The sequence below is a fragment of the Rana temporaria genome, chromosome 12 (genome assembly GCF_905171775.1).
Source record: "Rana temporaria chromosome 12, aRanTem1.1, whole genome shotgun sequence".
Lineage (NCBI taxonomy): Eukaryota > Metazoa > Chordata > Amphibia > Anura > Ranidae > Rana > Rana temporaria.
The window spans coordinates 34,496,300-34,521,379 of record NC_053500.1 but is presented as its reverse complement, the minus strand read 5'-3'; the positions used below and the strand labels follow the sequence as shown (position 1 = coordinate 34,521,379).

Below are 25,080 nucleotides of genomic sequence, written 5' to 3'. Positions count from 1 at the left end.
CTGTGGGTTAAGATAGGGTGGGGAGCAGAGGAAGATATTTCGGGATCCCTGAATATTAGAAAAGGCCTGCAGATTATTTCCTGCATCCATCCAAAGTTGGGTTATCCCTTCTTGGTGGATTTATACTTTTTTCACCTCTTATTATTCCACGTGGCATCTTCTGCTTCTCGAAGGAATTCCCAGTCTCTGATTTCTTGATGCGCCTTGGACTTCTATGCCTTCTACAGGAAAAACCTGCCATTACCTCTGTATCCCCTTCCACTAACTTATTTTTATTACTTCATATACCGTATGTATCGGCGTATACCGCGCACTTTTTTGCCCTGAAAATCAGGGCAAAATCGTGGGAGCGCGGTATACGCCGATACCCGCTTTCCCGCGCCGAGTTTGAATACTGCGCCGACATATACCGAGCGCAGTACACTCGTGTATTGTCGGGCAGTCTCGGGTCCTCTCGCGCTGACGTCCTGGACGTACAGGACGTCAGCGCGAGAGTTGCCGAGCCTGCCGACGATACACGAGTGTACTGCGCTCTGTATATGTCGGCGCAGTATTCAAACTCGGCGCGGGAAACGAGCGGGGAGGACACGAGGACGCCACAGAAGGACGCCGGACCCGACGAAGAGGACACCCGAAGCCGCAGACGGACGCCGGACCCGACGAGACCGCCGATGGACGCCGCGCAAGACACCAAAACTGTAAGTACAAAAAAACTTTTTTCCACAGGAATTCGGGGCAACTTTAGGGGTGCGCGCTATACGCGGGAGCACGCTATACCCCGATAAATACGGTAGCCACTTCCTATAACTCCTCCCACTGCTTCCTACCTATAAATCCTCTTCCTATCCCGCCATAGCTCTCAGTGGTCTCCTAGTATGGCGATTCCATTCAGTGCTTCAATATATGCTTTAGGTCTCTTGATGTCTTCTCCATGTCTGATGATAATTGTACGCAGTCTACGTCATAGCATTTCTCCACAGCTTTTCTCATTTCTTCAAATAACAACTCTAGATCTCCTCCCGATACTTCATATCACACGTCTATAGCTTCTTGTATTAAATCCTATAGCCTCTCCTCGCAGTCCTCCAACTCATCTGTGAATACGCATAAATGTCCGCCGCGTGCCTTCCGTTTCAGCTTTGATGTTCCCAGGTAGGGGGCGAAGGGTTACTCTCAACCACACTGCTGTACGAGGGCGGGCTGACCATACTGGGAGGGTACAGGTAAGGCTTGGCAGTCACCTGTAGGATAAAACAATGTGGAATATAGTTATACAAGTTTCTCAGTGGGGTGGATTCAGGTACGATTTGCGCCCTCTTACGGAGGCGCAGCGTACCGTTTTAACGCTGCGCCTCCGTAATTTACCTGCGCTACGCTTCATTCATGAAGCAGTTGCTACGTAATTTGTGCGGGCGCTCCTTAAAAATGGCCGGCGTAAGCGCGCGTAATTTAAATGATCCCATAGGGGGCGTGGATCATTTAAATTAGGCGCGTTCCCGCGCCGAACGCAGTGCGCATGCTCCGTCGCAAGGACGTCATTTGCTTTAACGTGAACGTAAATGGCGTCCAGCGCCATTCACGATTCACATACGCAAACAACGTAATTTTCAAACATCGCGACGCGGGAACGACGGGTATACTTAGCATTGGCTGCCCCCGCTAATAGCAGGAGCAGCCTTACGCGGATCCCGACGAACGCAAACAACGTAAAATGCGTACGTAGGGCGCGCGTACGGTTGTGAATCGGCGTTAGTATGCAATTTGCATACTCTACGCTGACCACTACGGGAACGCCACCTAGCGGCCATCGTAAGAATGCAGCCTACGATACGACGGCATAAGAGCCTTATGCCAGTCATATCTTAGGCTGCAGTCGGCGTAACGAGCTTTCTGAATACAGATAAGTCGTTACGCCGTCGCAACTAAGCAATTGCGCTGCGTAACTATGGTTACGCAGACGCAATTGCTTACTGAATCCACCCCAGTGTCTTCTAAATGTTAGATAAACTGGGCCGGATTCAGATAGGAGATACGATGGCGTGTCTCCTGATACGCCGTCGTATCTCTGAGTGCGGTCGGTCGTATCTATGCGCCTGATTCAGAGAAACAGTTACGCATAAATATCCCTAAGATCCGACAGGTGTAAGTGTCTTACACCATCGTATCTTAGGCTGCATTTTCAGGCTGGCCGCTAGGTGGCGCTTCCGTATGTTTACGTGAGGAATATGCTAATTAGGTAGATACGGCGATTCAGAAACGTATGTTCAGGCAACGTAGCTAATGTTAAGTATGGCCGTAGTTCCCGCGCCGAGTTTTGAAATTTTACGTCGTTTGCGTAAGTCGTTCGCGAATAGGGCTGTACGTCATTTACGTTCACGTCAAATCCAATACGTCCTTGCGGCGTACTTTAGAGCAATGCACACTGGGATATTTTACGGATGGCGCATGCACCTTTAAAAAAAAAACTTAAAAACCGCAGGGTCAAGTAAAATTTAAATACAACACGCCCCCAACATCCCCATTTGAATTAGGCGGCCTTACGCCGCAACACATACGTTACGCCGCCGTAACTAAGGGCGCAAGTTCTTTCTGAATACAGAACTTGTGCCCAAAGTTACAGCGGCGTAACGTATCTCCGATACGTTACGCCGGAAGAAAGATATGCTCATCTTTCTGAATCCGGCCCACTGTTTCTAAATATCTCTGGAGAAACCAAAATGTAGCAAGTCAAAGGTGTCTACAACTCTCCTACACTTATGAGTTTTCCAGGATTGGGCTTTGCTGTCTCTGGGGTCACTGACAGTACTGCTACAGGTGAAAGCTGGTATTGCAGCATATACAGTGCATCAGGAAAGTGTTCACAACACTTGACTTTCCACATTTTGTTATGTTACAGCAGGGGTCTCCATACTTTTCAAGCAAAGGGCCAGTTTACGGTCTTTCAGACTTTAGGGGGGCCGGATTCTGACCAGTCATGGTAGAAAATGCCCAAGGGCCGAGCATCAGTGAGAATAAACATGGCCCCAGTGTTGGTGGGCAGTAGGAGGAATAGTGCTCCATCATTGCTATTAGTCTAAGAAATGTTGTCCCATTGTTGGTGCCATTGGGAGGAATAGTGGCTCATATCGTTGGGAGCAATACTGCCCCAAGGGCCGGATGAAGGCTAGCAAAGGGCTGCATCCAGCCCTCGGGTCGCAGTTTGGAGACCCCTGTGCTACAGCCTTATTCCAAAATGGATTAAATTCATTATTTTCCTTAAAATTCTACAAACAATACCCCATAATGACAACTAGGTTTGTCCCGATACCGATACTAGTATCGGTATCGGGACCGATTCCGAGTATTTGCGGGAGTACTCGTACTCCCGCAAATACCCCCGCTACCGAAATAGAATACTCCCCCGCCGCCGCATCCCCGCTTGGATAATACGGGCGGGGAACATTACAGCATTCATTTGAATAGCTGTAGTCTTTCCCGCCCCGCCGCGTATAGACACTCCCCCTTGCTCGGGTGAACTGTCCAATCCCGAGCAAGGGGGAGTGTCTATACGCAGCGCGGCGCGAATCATTACAGCTATTCAAAGCTGTAATGTTCCCCGCCCGTATTAACCAGTCGGCGGCAGCGGGGATGCGGCGCGATGCAGGTAAGGGGGACATGGCTGCATATGGGGAGACATTGCTGCATATGGGGAGACATTGCTGCATATGGGGGACATGGCTGGATATGGGGGAGACATTGCTGCATATGGGGAGACATTGCTGCATATGGGGGACATGGCTGGATATGGGGAGACATTGCTGCATATGGGGGACATGGCTGGATATGGGGGGAGACATGGCTGCATATGGGGGACATGGCTGGATATGGGGAGACATTGCTGCATATGGGGGACATGGCTGGATATGGGGGAGACATGGCTGCATGGGGGGGGGACATGGTTGGATATGGGGAGACATGGCTGCATATGGGGACACATTGCTGCATATGGGGGACATGGCTGGATATGGGGGGGACATGCCTGCATATGGGGGGGACATGGCTGGATATGGAGGGAGACATGGCTGGATATGGGGGGACATGGCTGCATATGGGGGGACATGGCTGCATGTGGGGGGATATGGCTGCATCTGTGGGGGGACATGGCTGCATATGTGGGGGGACATGGCTGCATTTGGGGACACATTTAAAAAAAAGTATCGGTATCGGCGAGTACTTGAAAAAAAGTATCGGTACTCCTACTCAGTCCTAAAAAAGTGGTATCGGGACAAGCCTAATGACAACGCAAAAAAAGTTTGTTTAAAATATTTTCCGTGTTTATAAGTATTCACAGCGTTTGCTCAATACTTTGGTGAAGCACCTTTGGCACCAATTACAGCCTCAAGTTTTTTTGAGATCGATGCTACAAGCTTGGCACACCGATTTTTGGGCATATTGTCCCATTCTTCTTTGCAGGACCTCTCAAGCTCCATCAGGCTAGCTGGGGAGAGTCAGTGCACAGCAATTTTCAGATCTCTCCCGGGAGGTTGAATCAGATTCAAGTCTGAGCTCTGGCTGGGCCACTCAAGGACATTCACAGAGTTGCCTTGGCTGTGTGCTTAGGGTCGTTGTCCTGTTGGAAGATGAACCCTCGCCCCAGTCTGGGGTCCAGAGCACTCTGAAGCAGGTTTTCATTAAGGATGTCTCTGTACATTGCTGCATTCATCTTTCCCTCAATCCTGACTAGTCTCCCAGTTCCTGCCGCTAAAAAAACATCCCCACAGCATGATGCTGCCACCACCATGCTTCACTGTAGGGATGGTATTAACCAAGTGATGAGCGTTGCCTGGTTTCCTCCAGACATGACGCTTGTCATTTGGGCCAAAGAGTCTTTGTTTCATCAGACCAGAGGATATTGTTTCTCATGGTCTGAGAATCCTTCTGGTGGCTTTTGGCAAACTCCAGGTGGGCTGTCATTAGACATGTGCACAGCAAAAAATGTTGTTTATTTCTGTTTATGGCTGGGTTCACACTACTACACTACTTTCATCCTACTTTGCTCTGCTACATTGGTCCTACATTTATCCTACATTGGTCCTACATCCATCCTACTTTCATGAACAGGATACTACTTTGGTCCGACTTCAATGATATTCAATGGGCCTGAAGTAGGATCAATGTAGGACCAAAAGTAGTACAGGGAGCATTTTCAAAGTCAGACCGACTTGTGTAGGACGCTACAAGACGCTCTCATAGGGAAACATTGAACACAGAGCAAAGTAGGATGAAAGTAGTGTAGTAGTGTGAACCCAGCCTATTTCTGTTTCGTTTCTGTTCGTTTATCGTGATTCGTAACGAGTCGTAATTTCGTAAGACGTTAGTTATCGTATTCGTACTCTTTAGTATTTTCGTAACACTTTATTTTCCGTTTCCGTTTTTTTCTGTTAGTTTATTTTTCGTTGAATCGAGATTAGTATTTTCGTTATATTTTGTATTCTGCCGCGTTCGTATTTTTAAAATGATTTTATTCGTTCCTTCGTTTTTACGTTGGTTTAATTTTCGTTGTTTTGCTATTCGTATTTACATTATATTTTCCATCATGCCGTGTTCGTATTTTCGTAAGAAATATATTTTCGTTGCTTTATGATCATTCGTATTTTCGTGACTAATTTCCTTTGATTGTAAAAACGTACTTTTGTAGATTTTATTGCATTCGTAATTCTGTTAGAATACATTTTACGTTTATTCGACACACTACTCGTCGTCATTTTGTAATTCGTACTTTACTGTGATTGACTTGACTGTCTTAGTTAGCACACACACCCTGTCTAGAATGAAGTCTGACGTAGAAGAAAAATAAAATATGTCAGATATTACAAATACCAATCTAGAAATTAGATGCACTGAAGTCTAACACAGAAAAAGACACAAGGGGCCAGATTCACGTACAATTGCGCCGGGGAAACGTAAGCCATTTAAGTTACACCGCTGTAAGTTTTCAGGTTTAGTGCTCGATCCACAAAGCACTTACCTGGAAACTTGCGGCGGTGTATCGTAAATGCGTCCGGCGCAAGGCGGGCCAAATAAAATGGGGCGAGTACCATTTAAATTAGGCGCGCTCCCGCGCCGGACGTACTGCGCATGCTCCCGTCGCAAATTTCCCGACGTGCTTTGCGCGAAATTACGACGCGCCGACGTTTTGTGAATCGCGACATGAAAAAAGATTTACGCCGGGAAAAATAAAAGATTTAAAAAAAATTCAAAAGCGACGCGGGAAAGACGGGCATACTTTAACACGGTGGAGTACTTTTACACCATGTTAAAGATGCCCTATCTTTGCGACGGAAATCTAACACTCGCGACGACGTAACGACGGGAAAAAGCTTCGTGGATCGCCGTAACTCCTAATTTGCATACCTGACGCTGGTTTACGACGCAAACTCCCCCCAGCGGCGGCCGCGGTACTGCATCCTAAGATCCGACAGTGTAAAACTGTTACACCTGTCGGATCTTAGGGATATCTATGCGTAACTGATTCTATGAATCAGTCGCATAGATAGAAACAGGGATACGACGGCGTATCAGGAGAAACGCCGTCGTATCCCTTTTGTGAATCTGGCCCACGGAGCCAGGAGGTAATGAGAAAGAAGCTCATTGGGGGAAGGAACAACAAACCTCTTCAGAGGAAAGGGACAGCGCTCAGTGGCTATTGGTCAATGTCCAGAAATATTTCAGTACTAACGAAAGCTAATTTACATTATTTCGTATTTTCGTTGTTTTCATTTCCGTTTTCCGAAGATTCGTAATTTATTTTTCGTTAGTTTTGATTTTCGTTTTTTATTCTTTGTTCGGCATTTCGGTTGTTTTCTTTTCGGTCTCCGAATATTAGTAACTTTGCATTTTCGTTCATTTTGTTTTTCGTAATTTTTTTTTTTTTTGGGGTTCGGTATTTTCGTTGTTTCTATGTTTTCGTTTCTTTCTTCTTTCGTATCTTCGTTGTTTTCCATATTCGTTATTTTGAAAATATCGTTATTCGTTATTAATTGCGCTAAACCGTTCGTTCATTCGTATGTTAACAAATCAACTAAAATAACGCAAATTTACGGAAATCGTATTCGTAACGAAAAAAATTGCACATGTCTAGCTGTCATGTGCCTTTTACTGAGGAGTGGCTTCTGTCTGGCAACTCTACCATACAGAACTGATTGGTGGAGAGCTGCAGAGATGGTTGTTTTTCTGGAAGGTTCCTCTCTCCACAGAGAAACACTGAAGCTCTGTCAGAGTGACCATCGGGTTCTTGGTCACCTCCCTGACTAAGGCCCATCTCCCCTGATCGCTTAGGCCCCGTACACACGAGAGGATCTATCCGCTGGAATTTATCCGCGGATCAGTTTCAGCGGATAGATCCGCTGGTGTGTACGACCCAGCGGATATTTATCCGCGGATTTTTTTCGGGCCGATGGATTTCCAGCAGATAAAAATTTCTTAGCATGCTAAGAAATCTATCCGCTGGAATCCAGTCCAGCGGATCGATCCGCTGGTCTGTACAGACTCACCGGATCAATCCGTCCGATTCCCTCCCTCGCATGCGTCGTAATGATGCGACGCATGCGTGGAAGTCCTTATATTACAGCGTCGCGCACGTCGCCACGTCATCATCGCGTCGACGGCGCGACACGTCACCGCGGAGGGAATTCCGCGCGGATTTTGATCTGATGGTTAGTACAACCATCAGATCAAAATCCGCCAGAGGAGAGTTTTTCTGTACCCTTCCCCAGATCCGTGCCTCGATACAATCCTGTCTCAGAGGTCTATAGACAATTCCTTGGACTTCATGGCTTGGTTTGTAAAATGCACGCTTAATTGTGGGACCTTAGACAGGTGTGTGCCTTTCCAAATCACGTCCAATCAACTGACCATACCACATGTGGACTCCAATCAAGTTGTAGATAAAGCCCAGGTTCACACTGGGTACGATTTGGTACGATTTGAGATGCGATTTCACATGTCAAATCGCATCTCAAATCGGCAGCATTTGCCGGCAATTGTCGGCAATGGCACTGTCCTAATCGGTGCGACGCCGCATCTGCGGCGCTGCACCGATTTCAAATAGTAGTTCCTGTACTACTTTTTGCGATTTCGGGCCGCGATTTACATTGAACCCTGCACAGATGTCTCTTAAATTGCGTCCGAAATCGCGGCGAAATCGCAATTTTACCGCGATTTTGAATTTGCAGCAGTGTGAACCTAGCCAAATCTCAAGGATGATCAGTGGAAACAGGATGTACCTGATGGGTTATTGTTTGTAGAATTTTTAAGAAAATAATTAATTTAATCCATTTTGGAATAAGGCTGTAATATAAAAAAATGTGGAAAAAGTGAAGCGCTGTGAATACTTTCCAGATGCACTGTAATTTCATATATATATGTCTCGTCCTTCAGAGATGGTAAAGAATGACACTTTTCAGCACAAACCTGTTCTGTGAATTATGTTCCTGTTTAGATTTCCAGCTGAGCCAAAAGCTCAGACCATTGTGATATGATCTGATCATGCTTGCCATCCAACACTTTCACCAGCATAGCCACTGATAACATCTAAGTTACAGACGGCATTGAAAAGGAATGTTTACCGGCTATCATACAGTAGGTTACTGCATTTGCTTGTCTGCCCAACTAAGTGGATTTCCACCAGGCCGGACTGGCCTACCGGGAAAATTCCCGGTAGGCCGCCTGCTGTCAGTCAAATTAATGAGCGGCGGGCCGCGGCCACCATCGCGGCCACACTTTGCAATTATTCAGGGGTGGACGCCTGCCCTATGCCTAGCTGCAGTCACTGCAGTGTCATGTATAATGTCAGTAAAAAGCACCGGCGGGTTGCGGCTGCCATGCACGCCGCCGCACTTTCCTTCCCATCTAACCCGCTGTGTGGACTGGAGCGATCATGTGCCTGAGGGAGGGGAGGAGCCGAGCAGGAGAACCGAACGTCAGATCTCTTCAACTTACCTCACTGTATGGTGGTGGTGCGCCCATTTCTATAAGAGGAGTCTCCCTTGGTGACAAGGATGGTTCAGATCGAGATCGGAAGCGACAAACATTGTTGCAGATCCCACAAAGGCACAGCACTGAGAACACAATCAGCATACAGATAAACAGGGGCCTGCAAAACAAGAATGTATATATTTCTATATGTAGTTATACAAAAAGTATTTGCCAAAATCCATCCTTTCATTATAACCTAAGAAAGGGCAAACAGTTGTGGAATAGATGGTTCTGAATATCTGATTCAGACTTTATCCCCAAAGGGGCGATCTCATCATCACGGTTTATTAACCACTTCCTTACTGGGCACTTAAACCCCCCCTCCTGCCCGGACCAATTTTCCGATTTCAGCGCTGACGCGCCTTGAATGACAATTGCGCGGTCATACAACACTGTACCCAAATGACATTTTTTTTTTTCACACAGATAGAGCTTTCTTTTGGTCGTATTTAATCACTGCTGGGGTTTTTATTTTTTGCTAAACAAACAAAAAAAACATGGAAATCTTGAAAAAAAAAAAAAAACATGTTTCATAGTTTGTTATAACATTTTGCAAACAGGTAATTTTTCTCCTTCATTGATATGTGCTGATGAGGCAGCACTGGTGGGCACTGATAGGCGGCACTGATGGGGACAGATAAGGTGTCACTGATGGGGACAGATAAGGCAGCACTGACAGGGGCACTGATAAGGCGGCACTGAGGGGGGCACTGATAAGGCGGCACTGATTGGGGCACTGATAAAGCGGCACTGACGGGGGCACTGGTAGGTGACACGGATGAGCACTGGTAGTTGACAGTGATGGGTGGCACTGGTAGGTGACACTGATGGGTGGCACTGTGGGCGCTGATGGGTGGCACTGTTGGGTGGCACTGTGGGCACTGAAAGGCAGCACTGTTGTGCACTGGCAGTTGGTACAGATGAGCAGGGGCTGCTCTCCTTGATCGGGACCGATGTCCCTCTAACAGCCGCCGGTGATCGGCTTTTTTTTCTCCTCACACTATCAGCGTGAGGAGAAAAAATAGCCGATTACCGGCTCTGTTTACATCACATGATCAGCTGTCATTGGCTGACAGCTGATCACGTGGTAAGGGGTCGGGATCAACCCCTTACTCCAATCTGTGATCCAGCGAGTCTCATAGACTCTCATTACTCTCCAGGCCCTGGCTACTACTGGGTGGGGAATGGAGGAAGATCACTCCACCAGGCAAGGCAAGGAGATAAGCAGGTAGGCGGCTGGACTTGAGCCAAGGCAGAAGAACATGTGAGCGGAGCTGAATAGGCATGTACCAGAAACTGAAGAAATATTCCCTCCACCCCGACCAGCATATGATCTTTAGAAAAGGGCACAGATAATGGAAAAAAATACACCCCCCTAAGCTAGTAGGAGCGGCAGTGCGGGTGTGTAATTCTGTTTTTTTTTTTTTTGATTCTGCACTGACTGTCTTTGAAATTGCCCCAACCCCTGTTTAAATCCAATCCGGGGCCAAAACTGGGGACAGACTTGATCCGGGGACAGTGTCCTCAATCCAGGGACTGTCCCCGGAAACCGGGGATGTCTGGTCACCCTAGGTACAGTAAGTGGCACATAATGGGCTACTATGCGATGCATAGTAGTCCATTATGCTTTATCTTTACAGGAAAATAAAGAGGAAGTAAAACCCACCAGGGTTTACTTCCTCTTTAACGTCACACTAAAACTCTCATTATCTTTTTTATTGCCGTTTCCCTGATGGGTATTTGACCTTACATCCTGTCTGGGTGACAGCACCGCCACCGAGACAGGAAGTGATAGGAAATCCCTTCCGGGAGGTCTTGAACAGCAATAAAATCTAACCAAGGTTCTAACCCTTACCCACTCTATGCAAAACTAAAACATAAAAAGTTTTGTTTCAAATTACCTTTTAACACTTTAAAATCATTCTAGACTAAGCTGCACAGCCATCATTATGAAACAACTGAAAACAGCTCAGTGACTTCCTTGTCTCATGTAATAATACTTAGACTGGTTGTATGAGAATGACATAATTGTGTCGCTCTATTACTCCGGCAGAATGCTGTCTGTCAGCACACATATCTTTAATAATTACAGACAAGACAGCACGTGGTCATGTAGAGGCTTTGATGAGTGAGAGAACACTCATGGTTCAAACTGTATTTGATAATGTCTCATTTGGGACAATTATTTTATAAAACATTATAAAGTATAAAATACCTGATACTAAGCAACAGAATTATATAAGGAACGGTAAAAGACAGCGGGGTCCGCTTATTAATTAGGGCCCCCTTCCTTAATCTTAATCCACTGCACCAAAAAAATAAAAAATAGACGGTGGAAAATAAACTTACCTCTCTTTTTTGACATCTCCAACATTGCAATGAGAGCCCAGGGAATGCCAAGTACCGTACATCTTGTAAGATTATAGTACGGTACATCTTCCCATGAGATTTTGGGTACTTAGCATTTTCTGGGATCACATCAGAAGGATGGTGACATTACCCTCGCTTAGGTGTCATGAGCGGAAGGGATAAGTATATTAACTCATTTTATTGGTGCTCACATGGCAGCATACTAACAATAGATCTCTGGCCTTGTCCCTACCTACAGGACCAGTTTAAATCTTTAAGGCCAGTTTTTCAGGTGGACGCATCCCTATGAACTTCTATCAGTTCCTCGGTCCTCTCCAGTCGGCAAAAAAAAAAGTGAATCAGTTTTCTTCCATTTAGGTGGATCGAATCGAAGGGTAGCCGGGTGTACATGGACAGTGGATAGGGTGACCACATTTCTGAACTGCCATTTAGGGACACCACCTAGCGCGCCCTCGGCCCCCGGGCAAGCACTCGTGCCAGCCAAAAAAATATGATTTTTGATACTTTTTTAAAAAAAAATTGGAAAAACAAAAGCAAACAGTGGTCACCAGTTTAGACGGGTGGTATACCAACTTTACAAATATATTTTTTATTGCCCCCACTTGTCAGCTAAGGCCGGGTACACACGGGCAAACATGTACGATGAAACCGGTCCGTCGGACCGTTTTCACCGTACATGTCTGCCCGGGGACTTCTGTACGATGGCTGTACTAACCATCGTACAGAAGTCCGCGCGTAAACAATACGCGGGGCGTGTCCGCGCCGTCGCCGCGACGATGACGCGGCGACGTGGGCGGGCCTGCCTTTTAAATGCTTCCACGCATGCGTCGAAGTCATTCGACGCATGCGAGGGACGGCGGGCGCTCGGACATGTACGGTAGGTCTGTACTGACGACCATACATGTCCGAGCGGGCAGGATTCCAGCGGACGGTTTTAAAACAAGTCCAGGAATATTTGCCCGCTGGGAAAAGGCCCGGCGGGCAAATTTGCTGAAATTCTGCCCGCTCGCACCTACACATGACCGAACCTACAGCATACATGTTTGGTCGTGTGTACGGGGCCTAACAGTGGAGTGCATTCCTTCAACTGTCCATAGAGCAGAGTCGGCTCTGTCCATGTCTGCTCTGCAGAAACAGCAGACACAGATGTGTCATCCACCTTCTCTGCTCCAATCAGCAAAAGATCTTTGAATGGATTACTGATTGGAACAAAATCAGCACTGAATTGCCCTGTGTGAAAGTGGCCTATAAGAGAGAGCCAGAGGATCCTCCTTAGGCCCCGTACACACGACCGAACATGTCTGCTGAAACTGGTCCGCGGACCAGTTTTAGCAGACATGTTCGGTCGTCTGTACACCCGAGCGGACAGGATTCCAGCGTACATTTGCCTGCCGGGCCTTTTTTCCAGCGGTCAAATATTTCCAAACTTGCTTAGAAACAGCCTGCTGGAAACCTGCCCGCTCGGACATGTTCGGTCGTCTGTACAGACCTACCGTACATGTCCGAGCGCCCGCCATCCTTCGCATGCGTCGAATGACTTCGACGCATGCGTGGAAGCATTGACCTTCATGCGTCGCGCACGTCGCCGCGTCATCGTCGCGGCGACGGCGTGGACACGTCACCGCGCTGTCTGTCCGCGCGGATTGTCTCTCATTTCTGTCTGATGGTGTGTACAACCATCAGACAGAAATCTCCGACCCGACATGTCCGATGAAAACGGTCCGGCGGACCGTTTTCAGCGGACTGTCCGGTCGTGTGTACAAGGCCTTGGAGGCTCTCCGCAGAGCGGCAAACTGGTCATCGCAACACACCTTCCTCAGAAATTAAATTGTAAATCCTGGTGATCAGACTTCAGAAGTCAGTCCCTGGCTTCTTTTATGTCTTGGATACTCCAACAATGGGATCTCCCAGCCATAATTCCTTAACCTATCCCTGTCCATCGTGGATCTAGGTGTTCCTGCCCATTTTCTAGCAAAAAAAAAATGTTTTTAACTTGTTAACACAGAGTCCGAAAAAGAGGCTCGGTCCTTAAGTGGTTAAAGTTTTTTCTTGAGAGAGAGCGCGGTTCAAACTAATTAATTTTTAATTGATTTTTCGTTCATTTATCCTTATCTACAACGAGCTGTTCTCATTGTCACTATTATTGATTATTTTTGCCATTTGCGCAGGTTTGAGGGGGGGGGGGGGGTTGTTAAACTCCCATACACACACCTTTATACAGTATAGACTTTAGGTAACCTCTGACCCCATCCTAATACCTTAGGATTAGATCAAATAAGCACAGCTAAATAAAGGAATATGTATAAATCTTTTATAGGTAAGCCTGCACTGTTTAATAATTTAAGGCTGTGTATTCAGACTCTTACATAGGCCCTATCATATCTGGCTCTCATTAAAGTAACCTTAGGAGCACACCTATAGAACCGCCTACCTAATTCCATTGTCAGTGAGGACATCACTTTGACAAATACAGCCGCTGCTGACTTTTAATATCAGGACACTTGCCTGTCCAGGGCGCCCGCCATGTCCTCATCTGAAACCGATCTGTCCCTTGGCTCCCGGGTATAGCCGCCGACATCTTCAGTAAGGGAATCAGGAAGTGAAGCCTTGAGGCTTAACAGCCTGGTTCCATACTGCACATGCGCGAGTCGCGCTGCGTGTCCTCACTGGTCCCTGCTGTCTTCTGGGACCTGTGTGTCTCCCAGAAGACAGCTGGGGGGGTGGAGGAGGGGCCGGACATGGCGTAAATTGCTGTGCAATCTCTATCGCCGGAAGTGGGAGCAAATACCTGCATTATACATGTATCTGCGCCCCCTGAAAGGTGCCAAATGTGACATCGGAGGGGGGGGCGGGGAACCGGACAAGTGGACGTGCCATTTTTGTGTGGAACTTAGCTTTAAAGTGCTGGTAAAGAAAAAACAATAAAAAATAAATAAAAATAACATGTTATACTTATATAGGTGGATTCAAATAGACCGCCGCATCTTTGCGGCGGCGTAGCGTATCGTATTTAGACTACGCCGCTGTAAGTTAGCTAGGCAAGTACTGTATTCACAAAGTACTTGCCTGCTAAGTTACGGCGGCGTAGCGTGAATAGGCCGGCGTAAGCGCGCCGAATTTAAATGAGGATGTGGGGGGCGTGTTTTATGTTGATTAACTGTGACCCAACGTGATTGACGTTTTTTAAGAACGGCGCATGCGCCGTCCGTGTACATATCCCAGTGTGCATTGCGGCAAAGTGCGCCGCAAGGACGTATTGGTTTCAACGTGGATGTAAATTACGTCCAGTCCTATTCACGGATGACTTATGCAAACGACGTAAAATTTTCAAATTTCAACGCGGGAACGACGGCCATACTTAACATTGGCTACGCCACCTAGGGAGCATGTTTATCTTTAGGCGGCGTATCTCTTACGGTAACGGCGTATCTTTACTGCGACGGGCGGACGTACGTTCGTGAATTGGCGTATCTAGTGATTTACATATTCTATGCCGAACACAATGGAAGCGCCACCTAGCGGCCAGCCTAAATATTGCACCCTAAGATACGACGGCGCAGGCTGTCGTATCTTAGATAGGTTTAAGTGTATCTCAGTTTGAGAATACACTTAAACTTAGGTCGGCGCAGATTCCGAGTTAGGTCGGCGTATCTACTGATACGCCGGCCTAACTCTCTGTGAATCCACCTAATAGAATTGCACAGAGCAGCCCCGATCCTCTTCATCTCGGGTCCCCCGCAGGCCCTCCTGGCTTCTCCTATCTTGCTGATACCCCCAATAGGAAGGCGGGCTCGCTTCTGAGATGCGCTGCTGTGTCCATTGACACACTGTCCCACGTCACTGGAGTTGATTACCTGCTTAACGACCGGCTCACGCATATATACGTCTAAACAATGGCTCCCGTGGACAGAAAGACGTTTAACCTCTTGACCACCGCCCCATGTCAAAAAGACGTCCTCCTTTTTAAAGTTGAATATCTCGATAACGGCAGCAGCTGCTGCCACAACCGAGATATTCATCTTTGCAGGGGGCGGTGGTGTACACGATAACGGCGGTCTCCGCGGCGGATTCGCCGCGAGATCGCCGTTATCGGTGGCGGGAGAGGGCCCCTCCCGCCGCTCTCCCGCGCTCTCCGCCGCTTACCGGAGCCGTCGGTAGCGGCGGAGGGGATCCGATGTGTCCGGCAGCTGAGCGGGGACGGGACTGAAGGAGAAATCTCCTTCACCCGTCCTCATAGCTCTGCTGGGCGGAAGTGACGTCAAAACGTCAGTCCCGCCCAGCCTCTTAAAGAAACATTTTTTTTTTTGTCATTTGAAAAAATGACATTTTTTTTTTTTTATTTTTTTTTTTGCATTTAAGTCTAATTATGAGATCTGAGGTCTTTTTGACCCCAGATCTCATATTTAAGAGGACCTGTCATGCTTTTTTCTATTACAAGGGATGTTTACATTCCTTGTAATAGGAATAAAAGTGATCAATTTTTTTTATTTTATTTTTTTCAGTGTAAAAAATTATAAAACTAAATAAAAATAAATAAGAAAACCAAAAAAAAATTTTTTAAAGCGCCCCGTCCCGACGAGCTCGCGCGCAGAAGTAAACGCATACGCGAGTAGCGCCCGCATATGAAAACGGTATTCAAACCACACAAGTGAGGTATCGCCGCGATCGTTAGAGCGAGAGCAATAATTCTAGCCCTAGACCTACTCTGCAACTCAAAAAATGCAACCTGTAGAATTTTTTAAACGTCGCCTATCGAGATTTTTAAGGGTAAAAGTTTGACGCCATGCCACGAGCGGGCGCAATTTTTAAGCGTGACATGTTGGGTATCATTTTACTCGGCGTAACATTATCTTTCACAATATATAAAAAAATTGGGCAAAATGTATTGTTGTCTTATTTTTTAATTCAAAAAAGTGATTTTTATCCAAAAAAAGTGCGCTTGTAAGACCGCTGCGCAAATACGGTGTGACAAAAAGTATTGCAATGACTGCCATTTTATTCCCTAGGATGTCTGCTAAAAAAAAATATATAATGTTTGGGGGTTCTGATAAATTTTCTAGCAAAAAAATTGTGATTTTCACATGAAGGAGAGAAGTGCCAGAATTTACCTGGTGGGCAAGTGGATAAAAACGTCCCCTTTAAGACGCGGCATTGTGGGCGCCCACCGCAAGCTCCGTGAGTCCGACTGCGGCTCCCGCAGACTTGATGTCCACAGGGATACCTGCAATCGTCTCACGGAGAGGAAGAATGGGAAATGCTGATGTAAACAAGCATTTTGCCATTTCTTTCTAGTGACGGGACACTGATCTAAGCTCCCTGTAATCGGGAGTGGTGATCAGTGTCATGTCACACACAGCCCATATCCCCTACAGTTAGAATCACTCCCTAGGTCACACTTAACCCCCTCAGCGCTCCCTAGTGGTTAACCCCTTCACTACCAGTGTAATTTTTACAGTAAGCAGTGCACTTTTATAGCTCTGGTCGCTGTATCAATGACAATGGTCCCAAAATGGCGTCAAAAGTGTCCGATGTGTCCGCCATAGTGTTGCAGTCACGATTAAAATCGCTGATCGCCGCCATTACTAGTAAAAAAAAAAAAATATTAATAAAAATGCTATAAAACTATCCTTTATTTTGTAACTTTTGCACAAACTAATCATCGATAAACGCTTATTGCGTTTTTTTTTTTTACCAAAAATATGTAGAAGAATACTTATCGGCCTAAACTGAGGAAAATTTTTTTTTTTATATATTTTTGGGGGATATTTATTATAGCAAAAAGTAAAAAAAAATTGCTTTTTTTTTTTCAAAATTGTCGCTCTATTTTTGTTTATAGCGCAAAAAAATAAAAACCACAGAGGTGACCAAATACCACCAAAAGAAAGCTCTATTTGTGAGAAAAAAATGACGTAAATCTTGTTTGAGAGCCACGTCGCACGACAGCGCAATTGTCAGTTAAAACGACGCAGTGTCAAATTGCAAAAAGTGGCCTGGTCTTTGGCCAGCTAAATGGTCCGGGGCTGAAGTGGCAATGGCTCCCGCTGCTATCAATCTGCCCAGGGAGGAGGGACAAAGCCAGGAGAGCTGCAGCTCCCATGCACAGCGCTGGATCGTAATGGGGCTCAGTTAAGGGCTTTAAAGTGGATGTAAACCTGAAAAAAAAATGTTTAATTAAGGCTTGCACCTTGTACAGTATAGGATTTCATGTCATCTTTGCCCAGTCTTGCTACGAACAGTTAATCCAGCTCTTATCATTTTTTCAGTAAGATAAAAACTGACACAGAGAAATACAGTAGGAGTCAGTTCTTCCCCCTTGCTGTGAGTGACAGGTGATTTACATATATCATTCAGGAGCCTGAGAGAGATATTCTGTGTACTTCAGATCCCCTCCTCCTTTCTTCTCCAGCTTTCCCAGGATTGGCTGCTCTACACATGCTGAAGTCATGTGGTGACTTTTCTGGGTTTCGACTGGATGTTAGTGATCATAGCAGAAGTTCAGTGTAAGAAATACATAGGAGAAAATGCATGTTGACAAGGGGAGTTTAGAGGAGGGCAGGAAGTCTGACATCACGACTTCACCCACGAGCTCCGGACAACAGACCCACCCACAGATTCTGCATTTTTTGGGGTCTCAAAACAGACAGAGGGGATACATTTGACAGGTAAGGATATATGCAGGAGGTCATGCTACACTGTGCCCAAACAGAATTGTTATCATTTTGTTCCCACAAATAGAGCTTTCTTTTGGTGGTATTTGATCACCTCTGCAGTTTTTATTTTTTGCTAAACAAATGAAAATTTAGATTTTTTTTGTCTTGTGTTTCTGTTATAAAATGTTGTAAATAAGTACGTTTTCTCCTTCACTGACGGACACTGATAAAGCGGCACTGACGGACACTGATAAAGCGGCACCGATGAGGTGGCACCAATGAGGTGGCACTAGGCTGACCACATTTCCAAACTACCATTCAGGGACACCCCCCTTCCCAAAAATCAGCTTGTGCTGTAATGAATCACTGCACAGTCTTTGGACACAAGAGGCGGGATTTATGATTTCTCCAATCACAAGCAGGGGGCGGGGACTGTGCTCCTCCAGGCATCCCCGGCCAGGACAAGTAATGTCAGTGAGTAAAGTGGTGACATGGCAGCCTTTTTTGGGGCCATCAGATCGAACCAGGGGGTGGCTGTCAGTTTTATTCCGGGACACTGTATTGTCCTGGCATAAAGATACCCGGGACAGACCTGCAAAATGCGGGACTGTTCCGGGCAATCCGGGACACGTGGTCACCCTAGGTGGCACTGACAATGGGCACTGATAGGCGGCACTGGTAGGCGGTATTGATGGGTGGCACTGATATGCAGCACTGATGGGCATTGATAGGCAGCACTGATGGGCACTCATGGGTGGCACTGGTGGGCACTGATAGGCGACACTGGGCACTAAAAGGCTGCACTGATGGGTACTTATGAGTGGCACTGCTGGGCACTGATAGGCGGCACTGCTGGGCACTGATACGTGGCACTGATGGGCACTGATATGCATCACTGACAGATGGCACTGATAGGCATCCTTTCTGGCACTGGCAGGCATTTTGGGTGTGCACTGATTGGCAGCTGCCTGGACATTGATTGGCAGCTGCTGGGCACAGATTGGCATTTCTCTGGTGGTCTAGGTGGCATACCTGGTGGTCCAGTGGGGTGGCCATCCCTGGTGGTCCATTCCAGCATCCTGGTGGCCCTGGGCGGGCATCCGAGGGGGGGCTGCGCTCATAAACAATCAGCACAGACCCCCCCATCAGGAGAGCAGCCAATCCACTCTCCTCTACTCACGTCTGTCAGACGCAAGTGAGGAAAAGCCGATCAACGACTCTTCCTGTTTACATTGTGATCAGCCGTGATTGGACACGGCTGATCACCTGCAACCTGGGCTTCCATAACTCCTCAGCAGTGCCACATTCTGATCGCCTCTATGCCACACCACATTGATGCAGCAATTCATGCAAAGGGAGCCCCGCAGGGCCGCTGATAGGCCAGTACAACTGGCCCTGTTGTACCAGGCCCGGCCAGCAGGGGGGCCCGGGCAACCTGAACAGAAAACGAATGACCGAACATACTCTAGGAAGGGGCCAGGGACGGAGACAGGGGTGGGGCTGAAGGAGGGACCAGGGGTGGAGCAAAAGGTGGCCCCGTCAGTTAGGCTGTATAGGGCCCCATGATTTCTATCAGCGGCCCTGGAGCCCCGACCAAGTATTGAGTGTGTACTATACTGTACATTGACATACTTTTAAGTAAGAAAACATTTCTGTATTAAAAATCATTTTTTTTTAAATGGGTCTTATGTAATATTCAAAATTTCTGAGATACTGGCCCAGATTCAAGAAGCAATTGCGCCTGTGTAACCATAGGTTACACGGCGCAATTGCTTACTTGCTCCGGCGTAGCGAATGCTCCTGATTCAGGAACATCGCTACGCCGACTGCAGCCTAAAATCTGCGTGGCATAAGGCTCTTATGCCACGCAGATTTTAGGCTGCATTCTAGCGATGACCGCTAGGGGGCGCTCCCATTGTGATCTGTGTATAGTATGCAAATTGCATACTAACACCGATTCACAACGTTGCGCGAGCCCTGCGTACGCAAATTACGTAGTTTGCGTACGTCGGGTTTCGCGTAACGTTACACATCCTAATAGCAGGCGCAGCCAATGCTATAGGATACCCACGTTCCCGCGTCGCGAGATTTAAAATCTACGTTGTTTGCGTAAGTGATTCGTGAATGGCGCTGGACGCCATTCACGTTCACTTTGAAGCAAATGACGTCCTTGCGACGTCATTTGCCGCAATGCACGTCGGGAAAGTTTCCCGACGGAGCATGCGCTCTACGATCGCGCGGGAATGCGCCTAATTTAAATGATTCCCGCCCCCTACGGGATCATTTAAATTGCGTGCTCTTGTGCCAGGCATTTTGCCGGCGCACCCGCGCAATTTACGGAGCTTCCTCTCCGTGAATCAAGGGCAGCGGAGCAAATTTGCGGGGGCGCAGGGCAAAAACGTTGCCCTGCGCCTCCGTAAATTATGCGCAATTCTACCTGAATCCGGGCCAGTGTCATTTATCGTAATTTCAGTGTTATTTTCCCTCTTCGCTCACTAACGTCACTGGCCTGGGTCTGCAGACTTTCTTTTGCATAAACACCATTGTGCTGGTGGGTAATTAATCCTCCGGAGAATTTTACGCCGTGTCAGATGTTTACCCAGAATTGTGACTTCCCAGCAATAGAGTCAGATCTGGCAGAGACGACAACCACTTCTATTCTTGGAGATCTTGGCTCCTGTTAGCGAGACACGTGTTGCAGAATCTGGGCGGGGTCAGGCGATTTCTTCGGTAAATGCAAATATTTTAGAGGAATCCTGTCCATAGAGACTTATGTACGCTGCCAAATTTAGGCAAGTAAGGACTAAGGACTTTTTTTTACTGAGCTGCAAACTTGTTACTCCTTGCCACTGGCTAAAGTACTGATGTCACAGCATTTAACCACTTAACCCCCGGACCATATTGCTGGTCAAAGACCAGAGCACTTTTTGCGATTCGGCACTGCGTCGCTTTAACTGACAATTGCACTGTCGTGCGACGTGGCTCCCAAACAAAATTGGCGTCCTTTTTTTCCCACAAATAGAGCTTTCTTTTGGTGGTATTTGATCAACTCTGCTTTTTTTTTGTTTTTGCGCTATAAACAAAAATAGAGCGACAATTTTGAAAAAAAAATAATATTTTTTACTTTTTGCTATAATAAATATCCCCCAAAAATATATATAAAAAAACAATTTTTTTCCTCAGTTTAGGCCGATACGTATTCTTCTACATATTTTTCGTAAAAAAAAAATCGCAATAAACGTTTATTGATTGGTTTGCCAAAAGTTATAGGGCCAGATTCTCAAAAAAGCGCCTATCTATAGGCGGGCGTAGCGTATCTCAGATACACTACGCCGCCGTAACTTAGTGAGGCAGGTTCCGTATTCTCAAAGAACTTGCGGCCAAAGTTACGGCAGCGTAGTGTAACTGTGACGGCGTAAGCCCGCGTAATTCAAAGTAGGCTAGTGTGAGCGTGTTTTACGTTAATGTATCGTGACCCGACGACCCAACGTGAACGTATCCCAGTGCGCATGCTCAAAATTACGCCGCAAATAGTCAATGCTTTCGACGTGAACGTAAATTACGTCCAGCCCCATTCACGGACGACTTACGCAAACGACGTAAAACACGACACTGTTGGTACGTTTCCAACGTCCATACCTAACATGACTTACCCCTGCTTTATGAGGGGTAACTTTACGCCGGCGTATGTCTTTCGGCGTATCTAGCTCATTAGCATATTTGACGTGGAAATCTACGGAAGCGCCACCTAGCGGCCAGCGTAAATATGCAACTAAGATACGACGGCGTAAGAGACTTACGCCGCTCATATCTTAGCCGAATTTATGCGTAACTGATTCTAAGAATCAGCCGCATAGATACGACGGCTCTCATTCAGACTTACGACGGCGTACATGGCGCTACGCCGTCGTAAGTCCTTTGAGAATCTGGGCCATAGCGTTTACAAAATAGGGGGTAGTTTTATGGCATTTTTATTAATATTTTTTTTTTACTAGTAATGGTGGTAATCAGCGATTTTTATCAGTACTGCGACATTATGGCGGACACTTCAGACACTTTTGACACATTTTTGGGACCATTGGCATTTTTATAGCGATCAGTGCTATAAAAATGCATTGGATTACTATAAAAATGCCACTGGCAGGGAAGGGGTTAACACTAGGGGGCGGGGAAGGGGTCAAGTATGTTCCCTGGGTGTGTTCTAACTGTAGGGGGGGGTGGCCTCACTAGGGGAAATGACTGATCGCTGTTCATACATTGTATGAACAGACGGTCAGGCATTTCTCCCCCTGACAGGACCGGGAGCTGTGTGTTTACACACACAGCTTCTGGTCCTCGCTCTGTAACAAGCGATCTCGGGTGCCCGGCGGTGATCACGCGCGTCGGGATCAGGGACGAGCGGGGGGCCCCTAGTGGCCACTTCGCGAGGCGACGTAGAGCTACGGGATCTCGCGCAGGGGGAGAAATGCCTGACTATAACTGCGGCGGCTGGTCGGCAAGTAGTTAACATACCAGCCAGGCAGGGCCGGCCCTATGATGGGACCAGGTGGTACCATGGGTACCAGGCAGCACTTTTAGGGGGGCAGCATACTGATGCCCGCCAGCCCGTTCCGCCACCCAAATAAAATTGATGTCCTTTTTTTTCCCACAAATAGAGCTTTCTTTTGGTGATATTTGATCACCTCTGCAGTTTTTTTTTTGTGCTATATATATATATATATATTTTTTTTTTTTTAACTTTTTGCTATAATAAATATCCCCAAAATTTAGAAAAATAAACTATTTTCTTCAATTTAGGCCAATATGTAATCTTCTACATATTTTTGGTACCAAAAAAAAACACAATTAGCGTACATTGATTTGTTTGCGCAAAAGACATTGTGCCCGCCGGCAATTCACAGGTTCCTTTATACTCCTGGATACATGTATAGAGCCATGGCAGGTCCTTTTATACGCCTATATACATCTATAGAGCCATGACAGGCCCTCGTTATACTCCTTTATACATGTATAGAGCCATGGCAGGTCCTCTTTATATTCCTTTACATGTAAAGAGTCTCGACAGGTCCTCTATATACATGTATAGAGCCATGACAGGTCCTATTTATACATCTATAGAGCCATGACAGGCCCTCGTTATACTCCTTTATACATGTATAGAGCCATGTACTCTTTATAGTCCTATATACATTTATAGAGCCATCGCTCCCCGGAGCTGAAGAACGGGGAGAGCCGTGTGTAAACACGGCTTCCCCGTGCTTCACTGTGGCGGCGCATCGATCGAGTGATCCCTTTTATAGGGGAGACTCGATTGATGATGTCAATCCTACAGCCACACCCCCCTACACTAGTAAACACATACACAGTGATCCCTAAATGTTACAGCGCCCCCTGTGTTTAACTCCCAAACTGCAACTGTCATTTTCACAATAAACAATGCAATTTAAATGCATTTTTTGCTGTGAAAATGACAATGGTCCCAAAAATGTGTCAAAATTGTCCGAAGTGTTCGCCATAATGTCGCAGTCATGAAAAAAATCGCTGATCGCCGCCATTACTAGTAAAAAAATAAAAAAAATAAAAATGCAAAAAAACTATCCCCTATTTTGTAAAACGCTATAAATTTTGCGCAAACCAACCAAAAAACGATCATTGCGATTTTTTTACCAAAAATAGGTAGAAGAATACGTATCGGCCTAAACTGAGGGAAAAAAAAATTTTATATATGTTTTTGGGGGATATTTATTACAGCAAAAAGTAAAAAATATTGAATTTTTTTCAAAATTGTCGCTCTATTTTTGTTTATAGCGCAAAAAATAAAAACCGCAGAGGTGATCAAATACCACCAAAAGAAAGCTCTATTTGTGGGGAAAAAAGGACGCCAATTTTGTTTGGGAGCCACGTCGCACGACCGCGCAATTGTCTGTTAAAGCGACGCAGTCCCGAACTGTAAAAACCCCTTGGGTCTTTAGCCAGCATATTGGTCCGGGGCTTAAGTGGTTAATGCCTTCAATAGCAGCAAAGAAAAAAATGTAAATCAGCTGGATAATTGTCCTTAGTTTGTGGCGACCATCAAACCGCTCATATATTATTTTTCATTACCTGAATAAAAATGACTCCTCTGTAAGTGTTGTATTATACTATTTCATTTACTTTTACAATCTACTATTAATTTATACTTTTCTGGAACCATATGTTTTAGGATCTAGTGGGTGTATTGCGTGGTGAGATATGTGCATTGCTATTGTATTTAAAATTAAATTACTTGCATCATCAACACAAAGTTCACATGTTGCCGCCTTTGTTGTATCAACATAACTCACATTTATCAAAAGTCCAAAGATTTAAAGCCACATCAGTAGAATGAAGTAAACCATAAACCAAGACACCTAACAGTGTGTGGGTGGGTGCAGCACTGGAAGATGCAGTAAAACTATTCAGAGGTTTTAATATGGTGAGTGATTCTTCTTTCCCTTTTTGGAGCCTTGTATAAAGTGTTTGGGCTTGTCAATTGTCCATTCAGATGCAACCATTGCATCATGGGAGGAGGTCACATACACCCTCATACCTGGGAGCACTAAGTATTAGACATGTGCACACTGAAATATTTGGTTTTCGGAATTTCGTTTTCGTCCGAAAAATAAAATTATTTAGTTACTTCCAAAATCCATAGTTTTATTTATTTAGTTTTGTAAAAAAAAATGCATTTGTTCGAAAATCCGAATGAAAATACGAATGAATTAAGGTCGAATCTGTCATTGAAGGTTCATGGTGTCTGTCGAATGTTCTAAGAAGATTCGACAAGCAGCTAAACTGTACGACACCGCAATTGTACATTTCCGGTCGAATGCTATAGTAGAATTCTAATGTTGTATGACACTAGTAATAATGATATTTATCAATTATTATTATTACTAGTCAACTGTAACGGTCAGGGGTTAACACCGTTTACGATATTCCATTCCACCAACCCAAGACAGCTTATCCGACACTCCACAATCCAGCAGATACGATCCATATGGATTTTCCCAGAATAACGAGACAC

At 46.0% G+C, this 25,080-nt stretch overlaps 1 protein-coding gene across 2 annotated transcripts in view; it reads right to left on the bottom strand.

The window, feature by feature from the left end:
* Positions 1-746: 746 nt before the first annotated feature.
* The window catches only part of TMEM92 (transmembrane protein 92), a 50,160-nt gene continuing 25,826 nt past the window's right edge, over positions 747-25,080 (bottom strand). For both annotated transcript variants that reach the window (XM_040329753.1, XM_040329752.1), the window contains 2 exons: positions 8,980-9,133; positions 747-1,241 (listed from right to left, as the gene is read on the bottom strand). In XM_040329753.1, the coding sequence (XP_040185687.1) occupies positions 1,134-1,241; positions 8,980-9,133 (262 nt within the window). In that variant the 3' untranslated portion in view covers positions 747-1,133. The remainder of the gene's footprint in view (positions 1,242-8,979; positions 9,134-25,080) is intronic.